The 20,984-nt window shown below is 38.9% G+C and overlaps 1 protein-coding gene across 1 annotated transcript in view; it reads right to left on the reverse strand.

Moving 5' to 3' along the window:
* Positions 1-3,125: 3,125 nt before the first annotated feature.
* The window catches only part of LOC107699392 (single-stranded DNA-binding protein 3-like), a 70,509-nt gene continuing 52,650 nt past the window's right edge, over positions 3,126-20,984 (reverse strand). Inside the window, exons 5-17 of the mRNA XM_016500629.1 lie at positions 15,593-15,682; positions 10,911-10,994; positions 9,065-9,124; positions 8,905-8,971; positions 8,722-8,789; positions 6,716-6,783; positions 6,584-6,629; positions 6,462-6,497; positions 6,314-6,368; positions 6,043-6,113; positions 5,862-5,943; positions 5,743-5,771; positions 3,126-3,257 (exon numbers count right to left, since the gene is read on the reverse strand). Of these exons, the coding sequence (XP_016356115.1) occupies positions 3,126-3,257; positions 5,743-5,771; positions 5,862-5,943; positions 6,043-6,113; positions 6,314-6,368; positions 6,462-6,497; positions 6,584-6,629; positions 6,716-6,783; positions 8,722-8,789; positions 8,905-8,971; positions 9,065-9,124; positions 10,911-10,994; positions 15,593-15,682 (888 nt within the window). The remainder of the gene's footprint in view (positions 3,258-5,742; positions 5,772-5,861; positions 5,944-6,042; positions 6,114-6,313; positions 6,369-6,461; positions 6,498-6,583; positions 6,630-6,715; positions 6,784-8,721; positions 8,790-8,904; positions 8,972-9,064; positions 9,125-10,910; positions 10,995-15,592; positions 15,683-20,984) is intronic.

Consider the following 20,984-nt stretch of genomic DNA (forward strand, 5'->3'; position numbering starts at 1 on the left):
TATATTATATATATAAAATACAAAAAAAATGCCCTAAAACAGTCAATTAAATGAATTTAAATGTTTACTTTAGAGGTAAAACATGACCCAGACATTTTTTTAAAAGTGATTTTCCTTCTTTTTCCGTGATTAATATCCTCATATTGCACCACAAATGTTGACAGCGAACTCTGCGAGTGCAACCTCATTTGAAGAAAGACATGGAACCACACATGAGCGTCACAGACAAGTAGTGTATTGAAAATACCAATAAGAAAAAATATATATATATTTACAGACATGGGACTATAGAGCACAAGGAAACTCGTGCTTGTAAGAGCAGCCTGCCTCAAACTACTGTTACAAACACGTGGGTATAATATTTCTAAAAAGACTTGCAAAACAACGTGGCAAACCATGGCAAAAAACTTACAATGAACACGAATGATATCGTAACTGTCAGTGGCAAATCACCCAGAATGGATGGTAAAATGTATTGTTATTGACCGTTCATGACCAAGGCAAGAATGGATGGCAGTGAATATGCAACCTCACCCTTTTAGATTTCGAAATGTACTCCAATCTTTAAATACAGTGCTGACGGGTGCATTAAACCAGTGATTGTAGCCACTTTGTTGACAGAGACACAAAAACATCTCGGTAGTGATGACAGAACACAGGAAGAGGTATATGCAGACATCCGACGAAACAAACTCAAACAAAGAGACATACAAATACCTAAAATCATGTAAACAGAAGTGTCATTGTGCATTTGAATGTGTGCTTATTCTGTCATTGATGTTGTTGAGATACAAATGTGCCCTTTACAGGAAAATCCATAAAATTATGAGTACATCATCATCATCATCATAGCAATTATGAAAATTATAACAATAATATTATCAATAATATACAAATATATTGTAATGAGACCATTCCTGCCCCTAGCGTCACCACTTTAGCTTTTTCCATTTTAAAATGTACACAGCAATCAAAACAACTGCTAGTTTCAGTGTTTCATTGCCAACAAAAGATGGAAAAAAAAACTAGAAAACGGGGCTGAAATAAAGCCACCAGCCTCAACGCTGATGAGCAGCTAGTTATGAAGTGTCTTCCTGGCACAGTCCCACACACACACGCACATGTACAAACACACATACACACGGTGGTTCAATCGGGGGCCCTTAGTGTCCCGATCCAGTGACGAAGCCCCGCAGGCAGGTTGAGTCCGTCAGAAGGCCCGATGCCTGCTTTCTTTCGGCTTTGTACTGGGCGTCCTTCACTCCGTGGCCACGCCGAGTGGCTGAAAGGCGCCACCGCGCCAGTCCAGAGTGTTTGAGGGAGTTGGGGGAGTTGAAGATCGAGAAAAAAAATAAAAAACACAACAACAACATGCCGAACGCAGCAGAGATGAGGAGAACAGGAAGTGGGATGGGGGACGGGTTAAAAAAATAAAAAGAAAAAAAGAATCACACACTCATCGTCATGTTGGGTGAATACTGCAATGAGAAGAGAGGAAGGGGAAGGTGGAGGGACAAAATGAGATAATATTGTCCATTTACGTTAAATCATGAGCCGATATTTAGACTAACGACTGCATAAAGTGAATTTAGGCATCACTGTAATGTAAATGTGGGTACAGGAGAGATCTAGAGCGGACAGGTGTGATGCGGACTTACACTTTCACTTTGGAATGGGTTTAAGAAGTTGCCTGCCATCTCCCCGTCATCCCGCGGAGTTCCTGGGGGATTGTTCATACCTGCCATGTTGTTCGGAGAGTTCTAGAAACCCAGATGCATGATGATTAGAGGCATAAGCAAAAATACTCACAAAATGGAGTAAATGGCATCTAATAAAAAACTAGTGGAAGCATGATACTAAATTCTGGCCAATAATGATGAGCCGATAATTAGGGATGCACCGATACCACTTTTTCCAGAGCGAGTCTGATACCGATACTGTTATTTTTGGTACTTGCCGATACGGATACCTGTATTTTCATCGCATTTGTAATTTTAAAAAATATTGGGTACAGAAACTTACAAAATTGAGTAAATGGCATCTAACAAGAAACTCTGGGATGCACAATACTAAATAAAAAAAAATATATATATAAAATAAAATCCTAAAAACTAAAATAATCATTCAAATGCCGTAAGTGATTGAGGCATCACAACATTAAGATGTACAGTAAGAGATCTGGATATTCGTATTGAGATCTGTTAAAGATTTCATTTTCATTAAATGAACAGTTTTATTAAATTAACGTTTTTAAAAGATTAAGTTTAAGTGAGTGTTAAAGGACGGCAAAGGTAATCTAAAAGTAAAATAGCAAAAATCAGAATGAACAGTTAAATATTTAATATCAGTTAATACTGATGTATTTAAAAAATTCTCATATCAGCCAATAACAGATATTAAACCGATATTTTGTGCATCTCTCAAGAAATTAAAAAGAATAAGTGAAATGCAAATCAGTGTTGTTATTGTTAACTGAAACTACTGACATAAAACAAAATGTAATTATTAAATTAAAAACATTTTAAAAAAGACAGATTTAGAACTTAACAAAATTAGAAATGTTGCCTTGGCAACTAGCTGAAAAATATATTTCAACGCAAGCACTAAAATTACTAAAACTGAAAAATAAAGCTATTAAATAAACATTACTTACACTACCAGAAAAAAAAAATTCTATTTTATATTTTTACATTAACAATGTAATTAATATTCTATTTATTAAAGCCAAGTATGAATCTCATCAAGTTAGTGTTTCTAAGCATTTTACATTTATTTAAAAATAATAACTCAAGGCAGTAACAATTTAAACAATATATTTTATTTGTGAACTTATGTTTAGCTATTATTTTTAATAGTTATCTATTTTTTAATTTTTGGGATCACCAGTCATAAAAGCTCAGTACATATTGGTCACAGATGCAAATATTTACTTTAAATTTCACCAAGCTGGTTATTGATCACTAACAGGGTGAATACTGCAATGAGAAGAGAGGAAGGGGAAGGTGGAGGGACAAAATGAGATAATATTGTCCATTTACGTTAAATCATGAGCCGATATTTAGACTAACGACTGCATAAAGTGAATTTAGGCATCACTGTAATGTAAATGTGGGTACAGGAGAGATCTAGAGCGGACAGGTGTGATGCGGACTTACACTTTCACTTTGGAATGGGTTTAAGAAGTTGCCTGCCATCTCCCCGTCATCCCGCGGAGTTCCTGGGGGATTGTTCATACCTGCCATGTTGTTCGGAGAGTTCTAGAAACCCAGATGCATGATGATTAGAGGCATAAGCAAAAATACTCACAAAATGGAGTAAATGGCATCTAATAAAAAACTAGTGGAAGCATGATACTAAATTCTGGCCAATAATGATGAGCCGATAATTAGGGATGCACCGATACCACTTTTTCCAGAGCGAGTCTGATACCGATACTGTTATTTTTGGTACTTGCCGATACGGATACCTGTATTTTCATCGCATTTGTAATTTTAAAAAATATTGGGTACAGAAACTTACAAAATTGAGTAAATGGCATCTAACAAGAAACTCTGGGATGCACAATACTAAATAAAAAAAAATATATATATAAAATAAAATCCTAAAAACTAAAATAATCATTCAAATGCCGTAAGTGATTGAGGCATCACAACATTAAGATGTACAGTAAGAGATCTGGATATTCGTATTGAGATCTGTTAAAGATTTCATTTTCATTAAATGAACAGTTTTATTAAATTAACGTTTTTAAAAGATTAAGTTTAAGTGAGTGTTAAAGGACGGCAAAGGTAATCTAAAAGTAAAATAGCAAAAATCAGAATGAACAGTTAAATATTTAATATCAGTTAATACTGATGTATTTAAAAAATTCTCATATCAGCCAATAACAGATATTAAACCGATATTTTGTGCATCTCTCAAGAAATTAAAAAGAATAAGTGAAATGCAAATCAGTGTTGTTATTGTTAACTGAAACTACTGACATAAAACAAAATGTAATTATTAAATTAAAAACATTTTAAAAAAGACAGATTTAGAACTTAACAAAATTAGAAATGTTGCCTTGGCAACTAGCTGAAAAATATATTTCAACGCAAGCACTAAAATTACTAAAACTGAAAAATAAAGCTACGTAGAAACATAAAAAAAACAAATATAAAATGACAAAAGAACATAAAATTACTAAAATTAAATATACTTCAAACTGAATTACTAAAACTGAAAAATAAATATTTTAACAACGTCCTTACTACCTTTCTGGGCCTTGAATGTGTCAGTTGCATTGCTGCTGTTACTCTACCTGCTGGTGTTGCTGTTGGACTATTTCTTTAGAAAAACGAGTGATTTATACACTTTTAATGTTATATTTTGTAATATTGGCATTGTTTCATTTTTTCACTACAAATTTTTTTTCTCATCCAATATTTTGAGGAGACACTGCCTCCCTTGATATATATATCTATATTCTATACTCTCGCGGTACTTTGATGTCACACACCGATCGATCTGTGTAGCGCCGCTTCAAATCCAACGCGCCTGTGGCCAGTGGTTCAACGCACCAAATGGTTCACCCAATTCGTTCAAAACGTGCATTAAGAAATTAAATGCTGCTGTGTGTTGCTCGGAGAATTTCATAAAAAATATCTTAAATTGTGTTCCAAAGATGAACGAAAATCTTATAGGTTTGGAATGACATGAGGGTGAGTAATTAATGACAGAATTTTTTTTCTCATCCAATATTTTGAGGAGACACTGCCTCCCTTGATATATATATCTATATTCTATACTCTCGCGGTACTTTGATGTCACACACCGATCGATCTGTGTAGCGCCGCTTCAAATCCAACGCGCCTGTGGCCAGTGGTTCAACGCACCAAATGGTTCACCCAATTCGTTCAAAACGTGCATTAAGAAATAAAATGCCGCTGTGTGTTGCTCGGAGACGAACAGTTTTGCTTCGTCTTTATATTTTCGTTGGCAAAATTGAGCAAAACAGACATCATTGTGTCTAAAATAACACAATATTAACTTTTTTCTTTCTGAACTGTTGTATAAGATCAGTATCACATTTGCACTCGTGTGATATTGCACTTATTGCTCGTGTGATATTGCTTAACTATATGATGTAAATATGAGACAAAAACTCAAACGGGGTTGCTCGGAGATGAACAGTTCTGCTTTGTCTTTATATTTTCGTTGGACAACATTGTGTCTAAAATAACACAATATTAACTTCTTATTCATTGCACTGTTGTATAAGATCAGTATCACATTTGCACTCGTGTGATATTGCACTTAGCCTATTGCTAGTGTGATATTGCTTTACTATATGATGTAAATATGAGACAAAAACTCAACGGGCATTTTTGCCCCATATCTTGAATTTTAGGGACATTCAAACTACGTTCTCTAGGCTCCATCACACAGTGAGTTGTTGCCCTGCCTCATATTTGTCATCAGTCAACTGTATGAAATGTCAATGACCCACATAGGCAAGTGCGTTAAATGCGTTAATAGTTTTAACGCATTATTTTTCACCGTAATTAATTAATCTAATTAACGCGTTAAATTACCAGCCCTAATATATATATATATATATATATAAATGACCTAAGAACATAAAATTGCTAAAACTAAGATTTAAATTCAAATAGACCTATAAAAATAAAAGTTAATTTAAAATAATACAACATAAAATATAAATAACACTGATTCACATATATCAAGGCATTAAGTTCTCACCTTTGGCAACCCATCCATATCACCCGAGCCTGTAATCAAAAGCAGTTATGAGAACCATTTGAAATGTCAAAACATTTCTTATTTTGTATGTGTTAGCTATTTGTATGATGAAGTCTCACCTAAAGACCCATTCATAAGGTGCGGCTCCATCGATCCCATTCCACCCATCGGACCGTCGGGCCCCGGCCCCATTGGGAACTGCTGAAACACACATACTGTTAACAACCATCCAGAAAATCATCAATAATACTAACAAAGGACTAAACCATGTTCCATACTGCATGAGAACAGTCAACTTACGTTCGGTCTGTTGCCACCAGGGCCGATTGGATTCATCATCGTGTAAATGTTTTCACTGGAATTCGTCGAGTCTACGAGGAAACGGATAACATTTCTTAGAGCTGCACTGGAAAATTCTCCGCAATCTGATATATTCAAATAACATTTCCCAAAACAAGAGCTTTTTAAGCTCATTTCCAGTCACTGAGGTCATTTCTCAACTGTTTTTATGAACTTTCAATAAAAGAAGGCTGATACGAAATTCAGATAGATTAGATGAAAGCAAACTGACCTCCTGGGCTTGGCATGATGGGAGTTCCTGGAGGTCCGCCACCTCCTGGAGGCCCCTGCAAGATGAGCACGGAAAATGATTACTCACAAAGAACATTTCGGACAAACAGAGAGAGAGGGTGAGACAAAATTGTGTGCGTGCAACTCACCACATAGTTTCCTGGTGATGAAGACGAGTATGCTATCTGTGGGAAGATGAGATATTAAGAAGCTTTAAGAGTTTCTTAAGAAGAGTTATTGCGATATTGAAATGATTGGAAGTGGCACTCACTGAGTTTGCGTTAGGGTTAGGCCATGGCCCCCGACCTCCCGGAACCCTTGAAAACACAAGATGCAATGTTAGTGTGTGTATAGAAGCGTGGCATAGACAGCGTGAGTGTGTTATACAATGGTGGAGACTCACATGTTCATGCCAGGCATTCCAGGACCGCCGAGAGAGTTTGGAGGAGGCCTCATTCCACCGCCGTAGTTCTGCAAATGCAGAGATGGCAAAAGTTAACATACACATGAAACATGTTATGGTGCTGTAACAAGAAGGTACTTATAACTTGCTTTTATTTACCCTGGTAAATGTTAATTCAACACCTCATCTACAATAAATTGTTTTAGAATACTATTATAATAAGTATAGGCAGGGTTGCCACATTTTTTGATTAATTAAATAAACACACATACACATATATATACACACACAACTGGTCAAAAGTTTGGATAAATCAGCATATTAGAATGATTTCTTAAGGATCATGTGATCATGTAATGGCTGATGGAAATTCAGCTTTGCATCACAGAAATAAATTATATTTTAAAGGATATTAAAATAGAAACCATTATTTTATATTGTAATAACATTTTGCAAAATTACTGTTTTTTTCTGTATTTTTGATAAAATAAATGCTGCCTTGATGAGCATAAGAGACTTCTTTAAAAAACATTACAAGTCTTACTGATCCCAAACTTTTGACCGGTAGTGTATATAGTATTTTGTTATTTCATTGATCAAAAAATGTGGCAAAATCTAATTACTATAACAATCTTTATACATTTCTTGCTTGCTTGTTTGTTTATTTGTTTATTCTTTACAATAAATAATGAAGAACATTACAGATTTTTAATAGATTTATTTCGTTTTTAATAAGGCTTTATTTATATTTGGATAATAATAAATAATAAATAAAATGTATACTTTGTATCATTGTAATGCTGTTTTATTTAGTAACATACATAATATGTTATATATGGGGAATTAAATAATAATTAATAATAAATTACATTTACAATATTTCTATGGCTTATTTTAATTCATGTATTTATACATTTTTAATTAGATATTAAAACAGAATATCTAATATCCAGATACATATTGTATATTAATGCACAATAAAGCGCATACAGTCGTGAGTTTCTGCTTGATGTCGGCAGAACCACATTTTTAGAGTTAAACTCTGCGCACGCCGAAGAGCTGCGGGGTCTCGGTCTGCTCCGGAGGCCCACACCATCACTGACCCCCACTACTGCATCTCGCCCACAGCGGAGGCGCCACAAGCGGCGTGAGAGGAAGCAGAAGAGGGGTAAGCACGGAGGTATCCGGGCTAGGCTAGTGGCTAACCCACACAAGCCAGCTATCCCCACCATCGTACTGGCTAACGTACGCTCTTTGGACAATAAACTGGACTACATCCGACTACTACGCTCAACTCAGAGGACTGTACAAGGTTTACATATAAACACAGTTGGTTATGTCTAAAATGAAAATAAACAGTTAAGAGAGAACCGCGTGCAGCTCTTAAAGGGATAGTAGCTACTAAACATGCTGCCGCTGTCATTAAAGGGATAGTTCACCCCCCAAAAAATTACATTTCTGTCATTATTTACGCACTCACATTTTGTCCCAAACCTGTATTAATTTATTTCTTGTGCTGAACACAAAAGAAGATATTTTTAAGAATGTGGACCAAACAGTAGCTGGTCCACATTGACTTTGACAGTAGGAAAAAAATACCATGGACATCACTGTGGACCAGCAACTGCTTGGTTACCCACATTCTTAAAACATAACTTTTATGTTATTGACAATAAAGCAGACTTGACTTGACTTGACTTGAATAAATAATAAACTAAATAAATATTTTCTATCAAAACGTTTCACTTTTATTAGATTTATGTTTAATTAGACAACATAATATTAAAAGTAATAATAATAATAATAATTTAATTGTACTTATAAATAAAGAAATAAATCTTCTATCAATATTTTCTATTATATGATTATATGTATTTATTAATTTAAACTCATTTTATTTAGGTATGTTTACATTTCTCTGATATTTGCAGGGTTTCTATGATTATATACTGTACAGGGTTCCCAATCTAAGCACTACTGTTTGATTGACAACAATGTCAGCCAACCTGTGGGCCCATGCCTCCCATTCCTCTGGGTGGGTTCATCCTCATCGGGCCGCCCATGTTTGGATGTCCTGATGGGGTAGAGGAAGCACAATCATTTTACAAATGCCTGAGCGATTGAAGCTCTTCCATAGCAAATTTCCTCAAACACAGCTGGTTGTAAAAGTCTATGGTGCAGTGCGGTACCTTGCGGTCTGGTGGGGTCCAAACTGTTTGGCAGGAGCGGCTGTGGCCCTGGGACTCCAACGGGAGGCTGAAACCAAGAGAGAGAGCATGAAATAAGTGCCAAGCAGAGAAAACAGCAATAGCAAACTGCAGAAATTAAAGGTTGTGGGTGGGTCAGTACCTGATTTGGCATGCGGAGTGATGGGCGGGGTCCACCTGGGTACCGTGGAGACATGAAAGGCTATGGGGAGAGAGCATAGGGGCTGTCAATCAAAAGACGCCACTGCTAACCTCTCATTAGCATAACAGTAGTACTTTAACATACTGTATGTTGCTGTTAATTCTTCAGAAAATTAACTCTTGCTTTACTTGATAGAAATCATAATCTATACCACTGATGTTTATATTTGATTTTCCAAAAGCGATTTATAGTATAAACAAACACAAAAAAAATATTTCGGATTTATAACAAACTAAAAGAAATGTTACAGTATGTAGTGTTTGAGATGCGCAGTACAATAGTAACCAGCAGGGGGCACAATAACACTGTATAAAAGACATCTGTTTGAGCCTAAAAAGAAAAACTCAAACATCAGTTCTCTCTACGCTGACATGGTGAGGCTTCTGCTGTCAGATAATTTAATAGAGGAAATATATGGTATTTTAAACAAGACTTCATAGCGAGAACCAAGACAGAAAGAGGATGGACATGAGAGCAGTAAGACTGAACATCATTCTAACCAGACGGGAAGCGACAAGTTACAGCAACAAGTCATTTGTCTATCCACAATGAAAGCACAAACACTGCCCGACGCCACATGATCACAGTAAAATAAGAACATATTTCAGGTTTCATACACAGTTACGAGGCACTGGATTTTTAACCAGAGAGTTAGCTGTGGTTGACGTCGTCCAGTGCAACATAAAAATGATCTATCGCTCAAAGCTTTATTACATCACAGAGTAATAAGTCATTTTCTTAGGGGTTTGATCCAACAACCTTTAGGATCGACCTGCTTGATCAAACTTCATTGTTTCAGCAAGTTTGTGTATTTGGAAGGGTGTGTTGGTGTTTGCGAATTTGTGTTAGAGTGCCTGTGTTTATACTTGCATGTGTAAACGCAAGAGCATGTTTGTGTGTTCGTGCGTGTTGCATTATTAATAGGATATTGATGGACTATGAAGGACTGAGTGCAGGGTGTAGGGAGGGACCAGGTCTGCAGAGTCCCGGGCTAGATGAACTTCCACTCCCCACGGGCCGGGCCACAGCCTTCATTATTTATTCGGCAACATCGTCACTGTCAGCGAGGAATATGTGTGTGCATTTGTGTGTGTTTTCAGAGAGAACAGAGAATGAAGTAATGTACTGCTTTGTGCTCTATCTAGGGAAGGGTCACGATAGTCAACCAGTTGTCCAACAATGTAACTGACTAGATTAGATTTTTCTTAGATTTTATCCTTCAAATAAGTATTAATATAATATTCATATTTGATATATACCTTACTTAGATTTAATAATTTAATCATTCCTGTAGCTCAAGAAACACCAAAATCATGGGTTTGATTCCCAGGGAATTTATGAACTGATAAATTGTATACCTTGAATGCAATGTAAGTCGCTTAGAATAATCTATTCTTGTATTAAAATAGTCTAATCTAATCTAATGATAATTATATCAATAATAATTATTTAATTATTATAATTATGGTACCAACTCTAAGGTCATAGGTTCGATTCCCATTAACTGATAAACGGTATACCTTGAATGCAATATAGGTTGCATTGGATAAAAGCTTCTGCCAAATGTGTAAAATGTAAATAAAGGGTCAAGAAGCAGACTTTTTCCAGAAATAAAGGTGGTCAGTTTTGGGAATGAATGAAAGAAAAGAAGAATGAAGGTGTGAAGACGGAAAGGGTGAATTGAAAGCTGCGCCACAGTTGCTCCTTAAATTTTATACTACACTTGTGTCTATTCCACAGGTTATGTGTGAGGAAGTACAAGAAAACAGGGGGACGAGGGTCTTACCTGGCCGTGCGGCCCCATCATGGGGTTGTTGGGGTTGTGTGGAGGGGGCTGTGAGTGTGGTGATGGTTGTGACCCGGGTGGGCCCTGAGAAAGGGAAGAAAAAGAGAAAAATTAAGAGATATAACACTTGAAAACCTACAGACATGCCATTCAGTTGGTCTTTGCTGAAGCTGGTTGACCAACAAAGTCTCACTGTTTAAGGACGTTTAAGAAAAAGCTGATGATTCCAGTGGTCTCTAATAACAATCCAGCCTAGGTTAGTAATAAATCTACCCTCTATTCCCCAGCAAAGGACATCTCCTACAGGGCTGGGCAGCTGCTGAACCCCATAACGGAGCTCCACCACAAGGCCTCCTCCTTGTCTCTCAATGGAGTCCATTATGGATAAGTGGGAGAGGCATATGGTCTATACCGAGATGGCCTGTTCCTGCACCACATCCCTGTAGAGTGACTGAGGGCTGGATTGTGTGTGTGTGTGTGTGTGTGTGTCTTGGTTAAGGAGGGGGGTGTTTGTTAAATGAAGCAATTAATAAAATCATTTTCTACCCAGCTAAGGAGATAACGGCTTGGCACCGAACTACAAGCCCATCAAGAGCAGCCCCTCCCGCCGAGAAAGGGAACAGCACATAGTATTCCTAGCGGGACAGCGGCATAGAGGACAGCAGCAACCACAAGTCCAAGTGTTTCGGGGAAGCAATGCCGCTTCCTGACCGAAAGGGGGCAGTGTGTAGCTACTTGCCATGTGACTGCCGGGACACAAAGTACCAAGCAAAACAAAGCATGGAACAGCAACACAATGCATATTTCATTGTTGTCTCTGTGTACATTACGAAAAAAAATTACAACCACTTCTTTGGCAAATGCCATGGGATTGTGCAATTCATGTTTTTGAGGGTGTGCAGCTTCAGAAGGATGGTTTTCACTAGTCTTGGAAGTAATTATTCTGATAAGTGCAGCTGCCACAGAATCTGTCACAAACCGAGACGATAAATGCAATGTCGTACCATACAGGATCTAAACATCATCAAAAAGCTCTAGTTGTCAAAAATGTCAAGAAATCTTGCAAACATGCGCGTAGCAGAGGTACTTTGACTTTAAAGTCACACCAATTGATGCAACCAATTAATTATTTAGATTTCTGTGCAAAAAGTACAACTGTCAGGAAATCTGTCACAAACCGTGACAATGACATGCCAAGCGGGATCTAGATGTTGACAAAAACACCTCTAGCTGACGAACAGGTCAATATAAAGTACTTTTTGACCTCAGAAGTAACTGAAAATGATGTAAACTCAATCAAAACCAACCGTAAGACTACAACTTGGAAAGAAAGAAAACATGAACCAAAATAGAAAGTATATTGAGATTTGTTTGAGTATTGGGACATTCCCATGTCAACAGGACTACAACGCTGTACGGTGCTGGACCTATTTCAATGTCCCAGGACTCCTACACCTCGCAGAAGTATGAACACGATCCTCCAGTCCTTTTAACCTTGATGGAACCCTCCCTCTCTAGAGTCTGTCAGCCTTTCACTTTTCTCAGTGTTCTGTTGGTTTTCAAGAGGTTTTTGTGGGAGAAGGGCTGATGAAATTCTCCCACCTTCTTCCCTCAAAACAAACCCATCCATTTCAGATGTTTCCAGCTAAACTTGAAACTATTTCTCTTTTTTTTGCTCCTTGACTTCGTTCCCTCCCTGCCTCCCCCTTGCTAGTCTGTCCTCCCAAGAGGAGCTGGTGCAGTGAAGTTTCGACGTGAAGATTATTGAAGAAGTCGACCCATGCAATGAGGGGAATAAAAAAAAAGAAGAAGAAATCATATGAAATTTCCCAGATCTGGGCCAGACGCCAGAGCGCAAGCTTTGTGTTTCTCTCCCTAAACTCTCTTCCTTCGCTCTCCGTCTCTCTGCAGGAGGTTGCTGGGACTCTGGGCCTGCGAGGTACAGATTAGGAGAGTCTAGAGAGAGGGTGTACATGAGGGTTTAGCCCTCTTCACCTTCGTCCCCGTCTCGCAGGACCACGCAGCTACTGCGGTCGCATGTGTTAATTATCACCACTGCATCTGGAGCTGCGCTGAAGACATGGCTGCATAGCTCCACTACCAAAATGCTTTTTCAACTTAACTGCAACAGTGTACTGATCACTAGAGTACCAGTATATCTTATAGAATTGTTTTTGTCCCTCCTTTTTTGCTGGACATGACTGGACAACATGCAATTCGGCAAGTTAGTCATGTGTTTATTCAATAAATGCTATTCAGATTTAGGGAGTTCTTCATTAGAACGTCCCAAACTGATAACTTGGATGTTTGTTTGACTTTTTGACTGAATCACAAAAAGTTTTCTGAGATAGATGTGCACTCATGACCAACAAAGAAATAATTAGAGAAATAAAAGAAGAACAACAAACCAAAAGACATGCAAAGAAGGAGACAAAGCACAGATGTCCGACTTTCGAAACAACAAAGTTAGGATTCTGTTTGCAGAACCAGCATGGATCACAACCTGTTCCAATCACAATTCTATTAAAAACAGCTACAAAAAGAGCAGCTCCAACTATTAGCACAACTGTGTCCAGCAGTCATGGCCGACGCAAGTGGGAGGGAGCAGCAGTTAGCTCTTGAGAGGTGTGAAAGAGTGATATACTGGCCACTAAGATATATGCCAAGATATAATTGGCGTCACCACCAGACCACAGCCGCTGGTCGCGTGGAATCGGGGAGCGTACAAGGAACGCACGTGGGCCTGGAGGAGCCTTTCTTTTTGCAATTGTTGCCACATTGCCATCTTCTCTTCCTTCATTTTTCATTCTTTCGTTTTCTGTCTTCACTCTCTCCATGCCTCTCTTCTGCCATGCCCTGGGCTGCTACCAAGAGGGAATTACTGCAGTGGAGCACAAAGTCCTCCCTCTTCCTCCCTTTCTTAGTTTTCTCTCTCTTTCTCTCTCGCTCTTATGCACACAGGCACTATTTATAGAATGCAATGTCACTCACGCAATAGTCAGATTGCTCGCTGCTCCGAACACGGCTCATACAACATTAACACTCTCCTCCTCGACTCAAAGACCATGTCAGGGTTCTATCTGCCAATCCATGTGATGCTCTACCTGATGCTCATCTCAGCATCTACTGCTTTATAGGATGCTCTATCAGCTATTCTACCTGACAATCTGCAACAATCTTAAAGCATTATTGTCTCTGCCACTCTGGTCTAATGTTCAATTTGCTGTATTGGATCTTCTCATCTCATTGACTCCATTGGATCCTCTATCTGCAGCTCTGTCAGGTGCTTTATCAGATGTTCCATCTAATCTATCAGATGTTCAACAAGATGTTAAATACACTATCAGATTTTCTATCTAATGAATCTTGTTACATATACACTCTATGTGATGCTCTATCTGCCACTCTTTCCTTATCTTCTATCTGACATTCCATCTACTCTTTCATCTAACTTATTGATATTCATCTCTGTCAAAGTATCTCATTGACTCCATTGGGTCCTCTATCTGCTGCTCTATCAGGTGCTCTGATCTTCTATCTACTCTATCAGAGTTAGATGTTCCATCTAATGGAAGATGTTCCATATTCCATCTAATCTACCTGATGTTTGACAAGATTTTAAATACACTGTATCAGTTTTTCTATCTAATGAATCTTATGGTATACATACACTTTGTGGGATGCTCTATCTGCCACTCTATCTGATCTTCTATCTACTCTATACCTGTCTGATGTTTTACTAAATATTGAAATCACTGCACCGCCTCTTCTATCTCATATCTTATCTTTTATTGACTCTACTGGATCCTCTATCTATTCTACTGGAAGCTTCATCTGATGTTCGACAGTAAATCCACTGTATCAGATTTTTATTATCTAATGAATCTTGGATATATATACTCAATGGGATGCTCTATCTGCCCTGCTATCCACTGCACCTGATGATCGATCAAACATATCTTATACTCTACTACATGTTAAATCCTTTGAAGTTAGAAGCAAATATAGAATATAGAGATGCAATTTGTATATGACTTGAATAAAAAAAAACAGAAATTAATTGATATAATAGCTTGATTAAGTGGCTTACATAAGTTGGACTCAGGGTTATGATAAAAGATAATGTTTGACTAACAGAATTTGTCTTCCTAAGGTAGTGTGTGTTTATTTAGGAAGGTGACTAGCTTTGTCTAACTATAAATAGCTCAATAAAGATCACTATGGCAGAGGAACTCCCACAGGCACCTTGACTTTGGGAACTATGCCCCAAAGCATTTCCCCAAATCCCAGCCTTGAATTTAAAATACAAAGATATGTTGTTAGATATGCGTTGCCAAAGAGCTACAACCAAGCACGCATGTTTTTACCCATTTTGGCCTTAGGGATTAAACTGTCGAGACATTCACACTGATCTCAGATCAGGGGCCATGACTCTCTGTTTGTGTCAGTGTGAGTTGCTACTGTACTGAACTACTAATTCAGACACGCAAAATGGAAATGAATGGAAATACGGAGAAGGAGAGATAGCGGGAAAGAACCATCTGGACAGGGATTAAAAGAACTAAAGGGGGTTAGTGAAAGGAGGGGTGGGGAGAGGGACAGAAAAAATGGTAAAAGCTTCATGCACCGGGTTAAAGGAGGAGGTTGAACGGGAGGATGGGGGAGGAGAGAGCAGCTCTTACTTGAAAGAAGCCGGGAGGCATGGGTCCACCTGGCATACCGTCATTGGGCGGCATGTTGCCCATCACAGGACTGGGAGCTGCTGCCGCACTCTGAAACAGAGAAGCAAGCAAAGCCTGGTCAGAAAATAAATTCTAAAAATAGCAAAAAAATTCCAAACCAAATTCCACCTTTTAGCCATTCAAACTATTCATTTAAAGTTCGTATGTATTATAGAATACATTAAATAATTCCACTTTTTCCAATGACAATTCCATAATACTACAACATAAAAGTAGAATCTCTCGTCACATATGTAAGCAGTTGTTTAGGTTGAAGCCTGGGCCCCCCACACCCCAGACAAAGCCAAACTCAGCCGTGTCTTTCCCATGACGATAAAGAAGGGGTAGACAGGGATTACACATGACCCAGCGCCCCCTCCTCCACCCTGTAATCAGATCCCTTGCTCTCGTTTGGGTGGAGGAGGGTAAATCGCCTCAGTGCCGCTGACCCTAATAGCCCAGACACTCACCGCTGACCCTGAGAGGGCAAAGGGCACTGTTCCATTCACCAACATCCACAGACATAGGTACATGATTATCTCTGTCTTTAGCTCTCACACATATGTAGTAGCAAATCAAGCCCTAAAGCCACATACACACATAAACATATATTCAAGATCACATATAGTCACACACACCAAAAGGATAGACAAGTCGACCTGTAAATCGAAAGTCTAAAATTCCTTCAAGGCTTCATCCCACCATCACCTAAGTTTGAGAGCCAAGAAATGGTTCCGTTTTAAATGTTTTAAATGACTTCGGGTTCCGTTAACAGTTTTCAAATGTCTCAAAATGAACATTTTTAGAGAATAGAGGCCTGTTCAGACCAAGAGCTATAAATATAAAGATAACTATAAAGATATACATTAGCATTCACACCAATAGACAATAAAGTTGTGTTTATTATAACTGTGCTGCATTTTTGTCATTTGCCACTTGAAATGCTCATGCTTTTTAAAATTGGATAGATTCTGATATGCTGTCAATGATTTCATTGTTCATAAGCTGGAAAAAAAAAAGGTTGCGGTGATTCCAATGATAACGCTGCTCTGTGTTGTTATTATTATAGTTGGGGTGTGGAATTCTATATTCTCATAGAGTTAGAATGATTATTAATACTTTATAGTTATCGTTATAGTATCATCCTAGATGTGAACGACTTACATTTTGTCTGTTTCTTACACAAAAGTTTCGTATAGCTACACTAAACTTGGAATATAGAGCTTAAGTCGTATGGACTACTTTTAAGTCTTTGTTCCCTATATGCAGCATGAACAATTGAACATTTCTGCATTTCTGTTCCATGGAATAAAGGCACATAGGTTTGGAACTAAATGAAGGTGAGTAAGTGACAGAATTTTCTTTTTTTTACATGAACTATCCCTTAAAGACCCTGTCGCAAACATGACAAATCACAAGCACCAGCAACAACCACCATAGAAACTCCACAGATTTTCATATAATCTATATACAAGGACGCACTTTATCATAAATGAGGTAAGAAAAAGGGTCCGGAGGCTGGCGCTGGACAGATAACAGGTGAGGTATGGCCAGGCACCATGTTTGCATGCAGTGGAGGGATTGGCGAGTGTGTTTGGTTAAGGAGAGGGAGGGGCTGAGTGACAGATCGGGCCGGTGAGATTTTGTTTACACAGTGGCTGGTGTAGGTTTAACCAGCACAATGGCTCCAACAGCATATAAACGAGTGAAAACGCAGAAGGTGTGCAGATGAATAATTTAATTAAAACAGAGATGAACTACAAGAAAATCACTGGCCAGAATGACCAGCAGCCCATCAGTGGGAACAGGAGTCATTGGTAGCTCACACACACATTCGCACGCAGCGTGACTCCGTTTCACTCAGGTAGAGCGGCAGAGGGCCCAATCGGCTTGTTGCCATGACAACCCAGACCTTGGCTCTCCCGCTCTCCGGTGCCCATTAAAACCCTCAGGCCGTCAATCACTTGCCCGGCCAGGGAGCGAAAGAGAGGGAGTGCGAGAGAAAGAGGGGAGAATGAAGATAGAGTTTAAAGGAGCCTGTGGATTTTGATAGGCCTGGCTGTTTGCTACTGCTATCTCTCTCCCTCTCGACCCCATAAACAGACACATTCCAGTTCCTGTTAACCCTTCTCATACCATGCTTTGCATGTTTGTCCTGCCCTCTTCCCTTAAAGCAAAAACATTATACACGAACGGATCTTTCCAAAGGTTTTGACCATTAAGGCGCATTCACGTTTACCATTGTTTGAGTAGGAATTTTGCGTGAGGGGGAAAAGATTTTCCCAAACAGATTTCGCAACGGGTTCAAGGTGGTCACACAGATTTGACAATGGAGGGTTTTTTTGCCCACAAAATTTTGCCGAAATTTCGCTTGTGACAAAAAACAAAACAAAACAAAACAAAAAAACAGGAAAAAGTCAGCCTATAATTTTTGTTTAATATACATTTTTAAGCAAATTTTAACAAAACTGCGACTTTTGTCCTCAGATTTCAGTTGTGCTTTAACATTCAAAATTTCATAAAATAAAAAAAAAACATTCTATGACAATTTTCTTAACTAAAATCAAAATTATATTACATTAATAAGAAACAATATACACAATACATATACACACACACATATATTTATATATACCCAAAATAATGATATAGTATATATATATATATATATATATATATACCCCTCATGTACACCCCCACCCCACAAACACACACACACACATACACACTCATACACATACTATATTCCCAGAACCCCCTTGCTTTCTCAATCTCAGTGGCCCACAATTATGCTTGCTCAAGGGCCTAATCATAAGCCATGTACAGAGACAAGCGTGTTAATGTGTGTGTGGACAGGTGGAGAGAAAGTTTCCCGCCCAGAACACCTTCTGAAATGCTGAAGCAGCAGTATAACTGTGAAACATGGAAAAACAGACAGACGAATAGACACGACAGCTATGCGTAGCTCGGCTCCACCTGTTATTTACATTAGCCATTACACTACCACACTAATGTACTGTACTGAACAACACTGAGCCAAAAAGCTAATGTGGCCTTGATTAGGTCTTGATAGATTGGAAAAATAAAAGAATTCAAAACTGCAAAGAAGCCATCATGCCCAAAGTTAATGCAAATAGGATTAGCTTACATGTAAATTAAAGCGAGACCGACAGCAGCAACAGCATTGGGATACGACACATGCTGTGTGCCGCTGGGCATGACCGTTTGCCACCTTATTGGCCATGTCAGGTATTTCATAATGGCCTCACACATACAAAAACACTGTAATAAGCTCCAAACCACTAAGAGAAAACAAGGTCTATGAGGAAGTATGGCATTCATATACTACACCGATGTATGTTTTAATAAAAATGAAATTCAGAGTTCTGGCATCACTCTTTATTTATTCGTTCATAGTAACAACCAAGTAAACCCAAAAAGATACCATGCATCAACATCTTTCTATAGGTAACATCTTCAATTTTAAACATCATATGTCAGTTATTTTCATGTCAACTTGAGGCCAATGCACAGTGCTAAACATCTAGAGATAAGACGGAGAGAAGAATGGCTCATTCTAAGTGCAGACATGTTTAGAAACGTCTAAAAACGAGAGACTGATAGATGTAAGGGGGCGGGAGGGTTGGATAGGATGTAGGAAGGTTTTAATGCCAGTGTTACAATCCTATTTCTAATGTGAAACATGTAAGGCGGTCACATTACAATCCATACATTGCAAGAATGGTTGGCGGGAAGGGAGTTCCCATTGGGACCATTGATGTTGCCTGCTGAAAAGGGGAGTTTCCCCATCTCTCCCTCCCTTTCTTTCTCTCTGCTTTCCTTTCTCTTCAAGTATGCCCTCTAAGCAGGCAGAATCATTCCTCTTTGGAAAGAGTCTCTGGAGTTCCCACTACAGGGTAAAGGAGCTTAGCATACTAGGCCTATATTTAACATTCACGGAGTCTGAACGCTGGGAAAGAGTAGGAAACCTAGCGGGCTGTGGGTACCCAAGAGGAGCTGGAAGTACAAGGAAAAAGAGAGGGCCTCGGTCCTGCCAGACAGGGGCTTGAAGAAGGGAAAACTCAAACATTCCTTAGACAATGAAGGGTCTGTAGCGCTGGACCTTAGCGCTTGAGGCACCAACAAAAAAGAAACACAATGAAGGACAAAAACTATGAGCAGGTTGAATTCCTAGATGAAAAATGATAAGAAGAAACTGAGAAGAATTAAGATGTGGTGGCAAAAATAACATTAACAAGAACACGAAGTCTAGGCAAATGAAAAGCAGACATAACACATCAAGTGCCCAAACAAGTTTCTCCGTTCTTCAAGCTTCAGCCTGGTTAAAGTGGCTTTGGGTTCCTCAGATGTCCAAATCCACAATCCCTTTATGCAGATCGTGAGTGAAACCACTGAAACTGAGTCAGCCAACTTGTAACCGGCTGTGGCCAACAGTGGTCAGCCCACCCAGTGGTCAAATCTGGCTTCCATCTACAACAACTCAAGTTCTTTACTTCCACAGAAAGTTATAAAACTGTCAATAGATGCGGTAGCATTAATGCTCTTAAATATCCTCTTAAGTGATTAACCCTCTAAGCACCAAAGTCGCAAAATTGCGACAAGACGTCATACTTAATCAAATAGGCCGTAGATCCTAATATGGTGTAATGTCGCATTTGTATTCCCTACCACTAGATGGCAGACATGTAGTACTTCGATTCTAGACCAAAATGATGTCATGTTCCAATTCAAAGCGTTCCAGGAAATAGCAGAGCAAGTGAGCTATCGTGTCATTGATGCGGAAGCAATTCAGTTCAGAGCGTCTGAGTAAATTGTGAGATTTGTGAGAGAAAATCGCCAAATGGCTAATAAAAAGTTGTACTGTGAGGATGTGTTGCAAATGTTATTCGCCGATTCTGACTCTGAAGGGGAATATTTGCCTTTTGGAAATGACGATCGGTCGTCTAATGATCGCGCTTCTCCCGGTACATCTTTGCAGCGCAATGGTGCCGCCATGCAAGGCGAGAGTGTTCACGAAGCACAAACAAGTGATCATTTCGACCCTTTGCCCAACGGGGATGGGGATGGCAGGGGTTAACGTGGTCGTAGTGTCCATAGGAGAGCTGTTGCTAGAGGTAGAGGCAGCAGAGGTAGGAGAAATAGGGCTGGAAGTAGCACTAGCTCTTTGGATCCAGCGCCCCAAAGAGGTGGGTGTGGCCACGGTAGACATGGCCGTGCTGTGCGTGGGAGAGCCGGAAGACGTGGTAGAGGCAGCAGGGGTGATCTGGCTCTAAATAGGGCTGGAAATAGCGATGACAATGGTGGCTGGGTTTATTTGAGAAATGAAGAAGTG

This window comes from Sinocyclocheilus anshuiensis, unplaced genomic scaffold (genome assembly GCF_001515605.1).
Source record: "Sinocyclocheilus anshuiensis isolate Anshui unplaced genomic scaffold, SAMN03320099.WGS_v1.1 scaffold766, whole genome shotgun sequence".
Classification (NCBI taxonomy): Eukaryota; Metazoa; Chordata; class Actinopteri; order Cypriniformes; family Cyprinidae; genus Sinocyclocheilus; species Sinocyclocheilus anshuiensis.